A 12,936-nucleotide genomic window follows, 5' to 3' on the forward strand; every position below is an offset into this window, starting at 1 on the left:
AACAACAGTCCCAGCTGCACAGGGTTATGTGAAAAGATAAATGTAAGATGATGAGGTGGTAGGCCTTCCCCAAGTGCTCACGAGCCACATACAGTTTAAGTATTTTAACTAAAACACGGAAGTCTTTTGAAACTATGAAGGCTGGTTTTTATTACCACCACCCCCACCCCCAACTAGTGGAAAGACAGGTGGACTAAACCAGCTTGATTCCCTGAGACCTCAAAGTGCCACTCAAGCCTTGAGCCACCTGGGGGAGTCTTGGGGAACAGTGATCAGAGGGCCACAGTGACTCTTTTCCCCTGGGTAGAGGAGGGGCCTGCAGGAGCGAGGGCCAGGGCCACGGGCTGAGTCTTCGTAAGACAGACAGCACCCCATTATGAGTTGGCCTGCAGCTGTGCTGGGTTCCACATAAAGGCCATGATTTATCCCACACGCCAGAGCGGTGCCTAATTATACAGGGCAGGACACATGGACCCTGAAAGAATCCCCTCTCTTTCGGCAAAGCAGCCTCCTCAGCTTCCCGTCCTCTCCATTCACGAGCCCTCCCCTGGCCCAGCGGGCCTGGGAGCCTGGCCTGTTGCCATGGTGGCTGGCCCCTTGTGGCCTCCCCCTCCCTAGTAGGGAATCATCTCCTTCTGAAACGTCCTGTTGTGTTCATTGGGTCCAGCCAGAGACCCCCACGCCCAGCCCCCAGCCCTTGCTTACTCTCGGCTCACGACAGAGTCACACACTGTGATGCTCTGCGGCCAAGTTGGGGGTGGGGAGTGCCCAGGCTGGGGACACACTGGAATATTCACAGCCCCTGTGGCAGCACAGGCAGCCAGAGGTGCAGCCCACCCTTCAAGGGACCCCTCGGGAATGAAGTGGCCTTTTAGAGCCAGAAGGGCTACAGCTCTCCCTTAAATAGCCAGCTTCCCATCCTCAGCTCCACAGAGTCCCCTGCCAGCGCTGCCACCGTTACCACTACTGCCACTGTTACCACCACAGCCTGTAGTCCACCTGCCATCTCAGACCTGCCTTTTCCTCAGCTGCAAAGAGGTAAGGGCACAGGTGTGCGGGCGGGAGACGGGGAAGGGAAACCTAGAGCCAGGAAAAATCAACCTAGAGCAGAGTCACCTGGTGCAGAGGAGATCTTTTGTTTCTGTTCCTTTAATAATGATTTGACCTAAGTATCACAGTCTGAACTCAGTGTAATCCACAACACTGTGTTCTTATTTGTCTGTTTGGGTCAGAGAGAGATTTGCTCAAGAATCGGGATTCAATGACAGTCATTCAGAACCCAGCACCCACACTGCTAGACATTAGGGTACCTCACTTGGCTCAAGAAGAAGCCAGGTGCAGGAGCCAGTGTCTGGAAGCAGGGTGGGAGAGGTGCCCAATATAGAGGACGCCACCGCTGCCTACCACAGAGCAGCCACCACAGCATCCTGCTATAGCCCAACCTGCTCACACCCCTCCATGGAGGCCCTAGTCCCGTGTCCAGATGCTCCACAGCCCCGGGGACAATCCTGCCCAAGGCCCAGGCCATGCCTCAGGTGCTGGGCTAGCAATCTGAGCAGACAGCAGGAGCTTCAAGATGCTGGTGCTCAGCATGGATACAGCTGCTTGGAGGGAACCGCTGAGGGAAATCCCAGTTCTGTTTGTGTTTTGGCTGAGGTTCAACTGCCCTGGTGCTCAGCCTCCTCCTAATAACTCATGACATCCCCACATCCTGGCACAGTGATGAATGTGGAGCGGCTCCATTGGTCTCGAGTTAGGGTGGGAGGGAGGCTCTGGGGCATTGGAGGTCTGTTCTCTAACTCAGGAAGTAGGGAGCTTTGCCATCCTGGGCTCCCATCACCTAGTCACGTATTTCCTCCAGGTTGGACCCAGCTCTTCCTGCAGCCGAAACATGAATGGCCTGGGGGTGGCCTCCTGGAGTCTGACCGACAACTCCTCCCTGGCCGAGGCCAAGCAATGCGGGCAGGAGACACCGCTGGAGAACATGCTGTTTGCTTGCTTCTACCTCCTGGATTTCATCTTAGCTTTTGTGGGCAATGCCCTGGCCTTATGGCTGTTCATCCGGGACCGCAAGTCCGGCACCCCAGCCAATGTGTTCCTGATGCACTTGGCTGTGGCCGACTTGTCCTGCGTGCTGGTCCTGCCCACCCGCCTGGTGTACCACTTCTCCGGGAACCACTGGCCATTTGGAGAAATCCCGTGCCGACTCACTGGCTTCCTCTTCTACCTCAACATGTACGCCAGCATCTACTTCCTCACCTGCATCAGTGCTGACCGCTTCCTAGCCATTGTGCACCCAGTCAAGTCCCTCAAGCTGCGCAGGCCCCTCTATGCCCACTTGGCCTGTGCCTTCCTGTGGGTGGTGGTGGCCGTGGCCATGGCCCCACTACTGGGAAGCCCCCAGACGGTGCAGACCAACCACACGGTAGTGTGCCTGCAGCTGTACCGGGAGAAGGCCTCGCAGCATGCCCTGGCATCATTGGCTGTGGCTTTTACCTTCCCTTTTGTCACGACAGTCACCTGCTACCTGCTGATCATCCGTAGCCTGCGGCAGGGGCCTCGTGTAGAGAAGCGCCTCAAGAACAAAGCTGTGCGCATGATCGCCATTGTTCTGGCCATCTTCCTAATCTGTTTTGTGCCCTACCACATCCACCGCTCCATCTATGTGCTGCATTACCAAGGCAGCAGGGCCTCCTGCACTGCCCAGCGCCTCCTGGCCCTCGGAAACCGCATCACCTCTTGCCTCACCAGCCTCAATGGGGCCCTTGACCCCATCATGTACTTCTTTGTGGCTGAGAAGTTCCGCCATGCACTGTGCAACTTGCTCTGTGGCAAGAAGCTCACAGGCCCACCCCCCAGCTTTGAAGGGAAAACCAACGAGAGCTCACTGAGCGCCAGGTCAGAGCTGTGAGCCCCAAGTTCTGCCCCCAAGCCAGCCATGGACTGCCACAGGAGGCCCACCTCCTGGGTGAGCATGCCACCAGACCCAGCAAAAGAAGGGTATCTTCTCCCAACACGTTCTGAGAAAGCAACATGAAATCTCTGCAGGTTGCCATCCTCCCTCCAAGATTTGAACATCAAGGGCACTGTGAAAGACCAATGTTAACCACACACAACCAGTAACAAGAGGGAACAGTGAGGATGGGCAGGCTGCCCCTCTGCAGGGGCTGAGCCAGCCCTCCCTCCTTGAGGCCCCAACACTTGATGACTTCACCCGAGCTCAGGGGAAGAGAGACAGAGGAGTGATTCTGAAACAAAAAGGATCTTTCTTTCCCCACAAGGCCTCCTTCCCTCTCCAGACACTGCACAAGCATCCAAAAGACAGGCCACTCAGTGCCCAGCAGTTGGTCACTTACAAATGACATGGAGAGCTGGGGCAGAATCTGAACATTTCTTCTGAAATGCAAGGTACAGTGAGTTCCCTTTGTGGCCCTTTGGCCAAATGATTCCTTCCTGAATAGAGGGGGACTGTTAAATGACAGCTGAGCTCTGGAAGTATATTTTAAACTGGTTGTATGGGACCCTCCTCCCCCCACCCTCCAGCATTCCTGGCCTGGGAACACTGATCTCAGCTCTGGACTCCAGATCCCTCCTGCTGCCTGACACTCCCCAGCCTCTTAGGAGGATAAGATGAGCAGTCACAGGAGCGGACCTCAGGCCAGAAGCCAAATGTTGACCTTGCCTCCCACTAACCCAGACCCCGAAGAGGCAGCCTGAGCCTCATCCCTCCCAAGAGGCCTCTGCCAGCCTCAACCAGCTCCACTTGAAGCTGCTTCACTTGGCAGTGTGTGCACATTGCTCTAACACATCCTTTTATGTACGTGTACTGATCGTGACTGTAATTGGAGCTGTAAGATGGAGGAGGTTATTGTGATTGCTCAATGTGGCAGACACGCTCTGTTCCACCCAGGGACAGCAACCTGGTGCCGAGAGCAGTGAGCAGAGCGTGAACTCTCTTGCTGTGGTTCTGGTGGCCCAGAGGCATCTGGCCCCATGCATACATGAGTGTGGCCGGAGGGTGGGAATGAGGGCTCACTTTACTCACCCCTAGCAGCCACCTTGCCTCTGGCACTGTCACCACAGCAGCACTGTACTCTCCTATCACATTTGACTTTTTAAAGGACTTCTGGGCTTCACCAATTTCCCAACCAGCAAGGTGGACAGTAGCCCCAAGAAAGCCTTGGCTCCAGATGGGGCCAGGAATTCCCCCTCCCCCCAAGGGCCAACAACTGCTTCTCCCAGGGCCTCTCTGGCTGATCAGCACTTCCTCTCTCCACCATCACCAGTGCTACCACTGGCCCATTCTACTGTACCACATGGCCATGTAGCCCCTCATCAAAACACCTGGCTGAGGACCATGCTCTGTGTGAACCCTACAGGACAGCTTTGCCACAAGGCCACACACCTCTCTTAGAACAGATCCCATAGGCTCACTGCAGGGAGTGACGGGAAGGACTAATGGAGGTGTTGTGATAGTGAATCAAGTGCCTGGGATATGGACGTATTGGGGGTGTCTGCCAGATCATGCTGCCTTTTCCGCCATAGGGATGGGGAGAGGAGGAAACGTGATCATCAGTGGAGAAGAAATGCACAGCTCAGTTGGGGACCCCTTGCATGGAGAAGAGAGGGATACAGCGCCGCCCCCCCTCAGATGAGCACAGATGTGAAGGAGGGTGCTGGGCTTGGGGCTCTCCCCCAGCTACTCCACAGGCAGATGGGAGGTGTGAGGACGGAACAGGGCAGGGGTGGGAAGGCTCTCTGACCCAAACTCTGGAGTGGTATAGCCACCTTGTAGGAACTGAAGGGAGTGCACAGCCATGGCAGGACAGGACGCAGAGTCTGGAAGGTACCTGAAGGTACCTGGTGCTCCCTTGGCACCTGGCATTCGTGAGAGGCCCTCTCTGTCCTGGACAGACACAGCCACCTCACCTGCCTGCGTTCTTCACAAAGCCTAGGTCGGCCAGCTCCACGTCACACAGCTCACAGCGGAAGCATCCCGGGTGCCAGTTGGAATTCATGGCCTTGATAACACGTCCAATGATGAATTCACCTAGAAAAAAAGCAGTTTTTGCTGCCCCTGGCCTCAGGTTCCTCCCCAAGATCTACCATCCATACCATGCCCCACCCAGGCGCAGCCTGGTCCAAGGTGTCCACCTGCCATGCTGCTGGAGAGATGAACAGCAATGCTCAGAGAGATGGAGTGAGGTAGTCAGGGAAGCCCAACCTCTGCTACATCCCCACCTGCCTCCCACCTTCCTTACACTTCCAGGGCAGCCCCTGGTGTGTGCTGTTGCCAGCCCTTACCACAGGATCCACAGCATGGAGCAAAGAGCATTTGGAAGTCATGTTCGCAGTACTTCCGGCCCTCAAACTGAAAGTGGACCAGAGACAGAAGTCAAACAAGTCACCCAGCATTCATGAATCTCTGTCAGCTAGTACCTGATGCAGGGAATGGGGTAAAGCGGGAGAGCAGGGGCCTTCAGACAGAGGCTGGGCAGGGGACTAGAGTGCAAAGTAAGGGGCTGTGGTAGGCACTGACAAGACCCCCAAGCCAGTGCTCCCAGGGGCCCTGCTGTGCAAAGGATCTTGGTGCTGTGCTTCCTGAGAGTGGGCCAGGGGGAGTCGATGTAGCAGGAGGGAGCAGGAGGAGGTTGAGCTTAAATACCATGTGTCCCTTTGTTCTGCTTCCTGAGACCTTTCTGTGTGAGCAGCTCCGCCAGGGGCCACTGGTTGTAATCCAGGAAGATTGGTGAGCAAGAGACACCCAGATTGTCAGCAAGCAAAAGCCCTATATGGGCTCCACCAGTGTCCAGACTGTGATGCCCATGCGCCCTCCCAAGATGTGGTTAAATCCTTCCTCTGCCTCCTCTGCCTTAACCATTTTTTTTGTTTTGTTGTTTTTTAAGTTGGCTTTCCAGTTTTCTCTAATGAGTGTCTTTAGACATTAGCACAGCCCTTCCCAGGAGCCTAGAACTTAGCAAAGATTTAAACAATATCTCCTGAATGCCCATTCCGTACTAAGCTTCCTTCTGGGTACACAGTCCCCTTCCAGAGCTCTGCCCATCCCACCCACTGCTTCACCCATTAGCCAGAACACTCAGGAGGTTGGCAAGCTGCAGGTCCTGATCTGCTGGGCAGGTCACACACCCATATCCACTCACCAGCCCAGCCCATAGCTCCCCCTCAGAACACATCAGCTTCCAAGCTGGTCCTCCCTTCACTGCTGACAGCCCCCATGGAGTGCTTCCCAGGGCTCAACACCAGCTCTGTGGGGCTTGGTGGGGGCGGGCACACAGCCTTGATGCCCAATATTAGCCAATTGCTACAATTTACATATTCCCAGTGGACTGATCCCAGACTAGTAATAGGACACTGCTGTGGATGAGCAGAGCGTGCAGTGGCCACAGGCAGGATGGACAGAAATAAAACCTCAGAAGCAGAGATGACAGAAAATGTTACAAAGCAATCAGAAAATGCCCTCTTAAGTATTTGTTACCTTCATTTTAAATAAAAATATGATCTCACTGCACATTTCTATAATTTTTTAATGACTGTGTCTAACAACCAATTTGTATAACTGAAGATTTACCCACCTGCACTTGTGAGACACTGGGGAAGTCAGCTCACCATCTCACTTTCTTCTGGGCTGGGAGGTAGACTCGCTCCTGGTCTCTTCTCACCTGGTCTCCCAACTCCAGCTCTTGCCTTGCTCATTGGCTCTGCTCAACACTGTGACTAAAGAGGTGCTTTTCTTCTCCCTTCCTTCCTTTTGCATTGTTTGGGACAGACTCACTATTTAGCTCAGGCTGGCCTTGAATTCATTACCTTCCTACTCCAGCTTCCTGATTGTGGGGATAACAGGAGTGTGCCACTGTACCAGCATCAGAGGGTGTCAGGCAGATGGTGGGACTCCTCTGCTCTCATTCTGAGCGGTTCATCTCCCTCAGAGAGGAAGACTGGGGCCCATGAATTCCATAGGACCAAATGAAAGCTACCCTGTGCCTCTGCCTGCAGCTCCTCTCCCTCCTCTCCCCCTCCTTCACTCTGCTTCCATCACACCAGCCTCCCTGCTGCTCCCACTACAGAGCCCTTATACGTGCCGCACTCCTACCATGTGCTCTTCTTACAGAATGTATGTGGCTCTCCTCCGCTCAGTTATCCTCAAATGTTCCTTCCCTGAGCACTTGCTCTGAGATTCCATATTAACAAGACCTCAGCTATCTGTCTGACAGACCATTTAGTCACTAAATTTACAGTATGATCCATAAAGAGGGGAAGCACCATGGTAGGGCCTTCCTTCTCCCAGAGTCTGTGCAGCCCTGCCTAGGGGAAGCAGGGTAGGGGGAAAGGGGAGCTGGGGAGGGGAGGGTAACACACTAGGTTCACATGTCCCAAGTGAGGGCTGGGCCCTATTGGTGTGGCAGACAGGGATCAGTGAGGTCAAGGCCCAGCCCTGTCATTGGTCAGACCCAGACTCCCACCCCCCCCCCCAACATCCTTACCTCATAGAAGAGCCCCTCAGGGAACGGCCGGAAGCACTGGGCACACACAAAGCACTGCTCATGGTACAGCTCCCCATTGCTGTTGACAATGCGCTCTGCAGGGGCAAAGTGGGCCTGGCAGCGCTGGCAGGAGGCATTAGCCAACGCATCAGACATGTTGCTGGAGGAAGAAAAAGGCCAGGGCCAAGTCAGCCAGATGGAGTCAGTGCAGCAGGCTGTGCCTGCAGACACATCCCTTCTTAGGGCTAAGACTCTCCACAAGATGTAGAAAACCAATCACTCTGCCCCAGCATCAACCTGGGCACTGTGGGGCTCAGAAGCTTACACCAAGTTCCTCCAAGCCATAATCTTGGGTTGCCAGCATAGCTGCTGCGCATGGGCCAGGGCCGAGGAACCATCCCTGTGGCCACCTGCAGGGCCACTGTGCAACTCCACTTCCTGAGGAGGGAGCGGAAGCCTGGAGACTGAGTGCTGCCCAAAGCCTACACTGGCCCTCCAATCAAAAGCTCCCCAGCCGGGCACCAGTGGTCACGCTTCTCATCCCAGCTACTCAGGAGGCTGAGATCTGAGGGTCGCAGTTCGAAGCCAGCCAGGGAAGAAAAGTCCCTGTGAGACTCTGATCTCCAATGAACCACTCAAAAACCAGAAGTGACACTATGGCTCAAAGTGGTAGAGCACTAGCCTTAGACAGAACTGCTCAGGAACAGTGCCCAGGCCCTGAGTTCAAGCCTCATGACTGACAAAAAAATAAATAAACAAAAGCTTCCAATGTTTGTGTCATTTGTTAAGCTCCCCTCCCCCAGTTCTTGTGCACAGAGGCACACACTGCCTGATGGGGCAGGCAGAGCCTGAATGAGGCACCCAGTTCCCACATCGCCCAGCCAGTCCTTCCCTCCTTCCCTCCTGGGCGCATGCCTGGCTGCAGGTGGGCTTCAGTCACAGCTGTGGCCAAATTCAGACTAGTGAGATGAGGACAACCTGGGCATGTGCAGGACCCACACACAATGGCACCAAGGTGGCCAATATCACTGGCCCAGGCCCCCGGCTGCTCATCCCAAATGATGCTGGGACATCTAGTGGTGTCAGCCCAGCTTAGCTCCTTTTTTTTCCTGTATTTATTTTTCATTATTTTATTATTAAGTAGTTGTACAAAGATGTTACAATTCTGTAAGTCAAGTCATGAGTACAATGCTTCTTGATCAATGTTACTTACTCCTTCCCTGTTATCTCCCATTTTCCCCTTCCCATCCTTTACCTTCAAGTTTTATGGTTCAATGTTTACATTTGATGATGATGATGATGATGATAATGATGATGATGATGACGACGACGACAATGGATATAATGACTACATTTGTTCACCTAGCTCAGCTTCATCTTGTGCCTCCTATTGACCCATAATCAGCAGACCAGGGTCTTGGGTCTAAACCATCACTCAGGTATAGGCTGCATCCTTACTGTCTTTAATACTGAGATAACCCTGTAGATACTATTTTTACTAAGGCCTTCCAGGTGATGGTCCTAACTAAGACTCAGAAAGTTAAGTGATTTGCTCAAACTCACACAGTAAGTGACAAAGTCCAGAGGTGGACTCAGATTGTCTAGTGCTCAGTGGTTCCTTCCTCACTCCAAAACTGTGTGCTTATTCTAGGCCACTTCCAGCATGTGTGTTTAGACCTGAGGAACAAGGAAAGGAGCAGGATCCCAGAAGAGCCAAAGATAATGGAAAGTCAGCGCCAACCAGGCCCTCCTCAGCCTTCCCCCTTCCCTGTCAGTACCTGCAGCAGGTTGGGCAGGCCAGTGAGAATGGAGGACTTGGTTAAAACATTCCAGGCCCCAGGCCCCAAAAATGCTATAAGCCATCTCTCCCAAGGCATGCAGCAGTCTGTCAGGAAAGACATTCCACCACGTGACTGTAGCATGACCTCATGCTCCAGAGAGGCCAAAAATTGGGCTGGGAATATGGCCTAGTGGTAAAGTACTTGCCTTGTATACATGAAGCCCTGGGTTCGATTCCTCAGCACCACATATATAGAAAAAGCCAGAAGTGGCGCTGCGGCTCAAGTGGTAGAGTGCTAGCCTTGAGCAAAAAAAAAAAAGAAGAAGAAGAAGAAGCCGCCAGCAACAGTGCTCAGACCCTGAGTTCAAGCCCCAGGACTGGCAAAAAAAAAAACAAAAAAACAAAAAAACAGAGAGGTCAGAAATCAACAGATAGCCCTGTGGCTGTGGAAAGCCCTACCCCAAGGATCCAGAAATGGAGCCAAACTAAGGATCCATGTCCAGCCCTGGCCTCACAGACCATGGATATGGCCGAACCCCTGAACCCTCATGGAGACAATGCTCAACACAGCCTGTCTTCTAGCTGGTCCTCAAGGTTCCCTGTAGACTCTGAACTTCCACCTCAGGTGCTGATGTTGGGGGCAGACACCACAGGCTCCTCGCCCTTTGGCCTCCAAGAGAGCTCAGATGACACCCTGTCTACTCACTGGTGCCGCTGATAGCTGTGTCCTCTTCTCTATGTCTCCTCACATTGCTGCCCCTCTGCTCGACTGGAATGTACTGCCTTCCTACCAGGACCCAACAGCATCTCAGCCATGCTCTTTGCTTCTCCTACCTTCCATGTGCCTATAAGTTGGTCCCCAGAAGCTGGCCCCTAAAGAGAGCTGGCCAGCTCCTTCAGGTGTGCCTCATTCCCGCTCCAAAGCTCTGCTTCCTGTGCACTGCGTACCAGCACAGTCAGGTGTGGCATGCCCACAGTCCCCTGGCTTCTTCCCCATTGCCTTCCAGAGCAAGTCTTAAGGAGTAGAATCCTGACAACAGCTCCGTGGGAAGTTCCACAGCAGCACCCACAAGGTATCCTACTGGGGAATGTGGAACACCTTCGGGATGGATGCTGAGTCCCAGCAAGGCGAAGGCCTTGTCCTGTAGATAGGAAGCAGCCAGGTAGCCAAGCCGGCTGAGTCCCCCCTCACCAGTCCACTCCTGTTCTGACAGCCCCGCCAGCCGCTGGACCTGGAAAAAGGTGTAGCCTCTCCTACTCATTTCTTCTTCAGTGAAGAGGGACACCAGTGTGGGCCAGGGGTGCTGATGTGAAGCACAAAGCCCAGCATATGCACAGAGCTTCAGGCCAGGCAGGCCATGGCTGTGGAAAGGGAGCTGCTATTTTCCAGAAACACTGCGAGCCTTCCAGAATCCCTGGCAGCCAACAGTGCAGGAAGGACTGCAGTCCCTGTGAGAGGGCAGCAGGTCAAAGACATGGACATTCCATGTCCTCCTTTGCACATTCCACCCAAGAGCTCAGAGCACAAAGTCTGCCCAGCCATTTGCCAGGGAAACCCCAGTTCCCACCCCCAGGGCACAGCACAGCTTGCGGCTGAGAGCCAGAGCATGCCAGAGGAGCCAGAGCGTGCCAGAGAATCAGGGGTGCCCTCCCAGCACTCATCTGAACAGCCAGCATAAGCCAAGTGGTAGCCAGATGCCCCTGAGTCTGACAGCACACACTCTGCAGCGGAAGCGGGGAGTGGGAACCTCGTTGCCAGGTTCCTGTGAGGGGAGCTTAGACACTGCACCACAGAGAGGGTAAGGGCTGGCTGCTAAGGGATTTACTTCCAGTCCCTCCTCCCTCTGTCTCCCTAGCTCCCAACTCTTCACACAGACAAGGCCGTTCCAGGCCTTCCTGCACCCCAGCCTCCCCTACACAGGGGACTGAAAGCTAGTGATGGGGCCTGGGAAAAGGTAGGCTAGCTATAAGAGGCTAGCCAAAAGAGGTCCAGTGATGCCATAGTGAGCCGGTCTTCAGCCAGGCAAACAGGCTGCAGTCCTGGCTAAGTATCCTTCCTAGAGGTGAAACTTTGCAATCAAGTGCTTTCTGAATCTCATCTTCCTTCACTATAAAATGGGCCAACAACAGCTGTCTCCAAGGACAATGAGAGAGCTGAGCAAGGAGATGCCTGCAAGCACAGACCACATTGCACATGGGCTGGCTTTCTTTCTTTCTACATGGTGCCTGCTGCTCCAGGCAAGATTCCAGGTGTAGAAACAGAGGAGTCCGCCACTGCAGCATGGCCAACTGGGGAGACAGCAGGAGCTTCCACACACAGCAGCCCACACCCTGCACAGGCCAGCTGTGCTTCCTGAGCTCAGCGGGGCACTCAGCACTCAGGAGCACACAGCAGGTGGGGAACCACATAGGGCTAGCCTGACTAGAAAAGGAACATTCTGGGACTGGGAATGTGGCTTAGTGTTAGAGTGCTTGCCTAGCAAGCATGAAGCCCTGGGTTTGATTCCTCAGAACCACATAAACAGAAAAAGCCAGAAGTGGCGCTGTGGCTCAAGTGGTAGAATGCTAGCCTTGAGCAAACAGAAGCTCAGGGCTCAGGCCCTGAGTTCAAGGACTAAAAGGAGAAGAACAACAACATTCTGTCTTAGACAGCTATATATATGATGTATGTACACCACCAGAAACATATGCCAAGAAGACCTGCTGAAATGGCAGCTTTTTAAAGGCCTTAACCGACCTCTTTACTCTAGCAGCTCAGTTTCCTTTTATCAAGTATATTTTGTTTGTTTCTTTCTTTGTTTTCCTGCCCTGGGGCTTAAACCCTGGGCTTGGATGCTGTCCCTGAGCTCCTTTTGTTCAAGGCTAGCATTCTACCACTTGAGTCAGAGCGCCACTTCCAGCTTTTTCTCTGATTAATTGGAGATAAGAGTCTCACAGAGTTTCCTGCCCGGCCAAGCTTTGAACCATGATCCTCAGAGCTCAGCTTCCTGAGTAGCTAGGATTACAGGCATGAACCACCAAGTACCCGGTGTTATCAAGTATTTTTTAAGCCAGTGCCAATCACTAAGCTTGTAATCCTAGCTACTTAGGAGGCTGATATGCTGCTTAAAGATGACCCAGGCAGAAAAGTCCATGAGACTGTTACCTCTAATTAATCAGCAAAAAGCTGGAAATAGAGGTGTGGCTCAAGTGGTAGAGCACCAGCCTTGAGCAAAAGAGCTAAGCAAGAGTTCAAGGCACTGAGTTCAAGCCTCAATACCAACACACACATACACACGCTTGCGCGCACGTGACCACCTGCACATCTTAGACATGTCACACTGACATTAGAAAACTGTCAAACAGTATGAACCAGCAGTTCAAGGAAAAATGAAGCCAAGTGGTACACATGCTGCATGGTACTTTCCAAGACCTGATTTTCATGACTGGGTCCATGTTTTTCACCCTTTGGCCATGTTGTGGTCTATCTATACCGTAACTTTTGGACAGTCAGTGCCTGGCCACCCCTCACCCACAGATGACCACAGAGTCCAGGAGCCCATCAGTGAAGATGACCCACTGGGCCATATGCAGATGAGCTAGTCTGTTTCCTGTGCCTCAGCTTCCCTATTGAGCCCTAGACTTGCCCAGGCCTGGTTTATAACGGGCCTGCAG

The 12,936-nt window shown here is 53.4% G+C and overlaps 2 protein-coding genes across 8 annotated transcripts in view; one reads left to right on the forward strand and one right to left on the reverse strand.

The window, feature by feature from the left end:
- Nucleotides 1–12,936, reverse strand: part of Lims2 (LIM zinc finger domain containing 2) — a 39,750-nt gene that overhangs the window by 6,442 nt on the left and 20,372 nt on the right. For all 7 annotated transcript variants that reach the window (XM_048345655.1, XM_048345650.1, XM_048345651.1 and 4 more), the window contains 3 exons: nt 7,503–7,662; nt 5,305–5,371; nt 4,930–5,050 (listed from right to left, as the gene is read on the reverse strand). In XM_048345655.1, the coding sequence (XP_048201612.1) occupies nt 4,930–5,050; nt 5,305–5,371; nt 7,503–7,658 (344 nt within the window). In that variant the 5' untranslated portion in view covers nt 7,659–7,662. The remainder of the gene's footprint in view (nt 1–4,929; nt 5,051–5,304; nt 5,372–7,502; nt 7,663–12,936) is intronic.
- On the forward strand, nt 1,889–2,911 carry Gpr17 (G protein-coupled receptor 17). Its single transcript, XM_048345657.1, has one exon. It carries the CDS (start codon nt 1,892–1,894, stop codon nt 2,909–2,911), a length of 1,020 nt encoding a protein of 339 aa, XP_048201614.1. The 5' UTR covers nt 1,889–1,891.

Source organism: Perognathus longimembris, chromosome 4, assembly GCF_023159225.1.
Source record: "Perognathus longimembris pacificus isolate PPM17 chromosome 4, ASM2315922v1, whole genome shotgun sequence".
NCBI classification, from domain to species: Eukaryota; Metazoa; Chordata; class Mammalia; order Rodentia; family Heteromyidae; genus Perognathus; species Perognathus longimembris.

What these genes read in the sequence shown, in the direction of transcription:
- Gpr17 (XM_048345657.1), top strand. Translation starts at nt 1,892, where the DNA reads ATGAATGGCCTGGGGGTGGCCTCCTGGAGTCTGACCGACAACTCCTCC.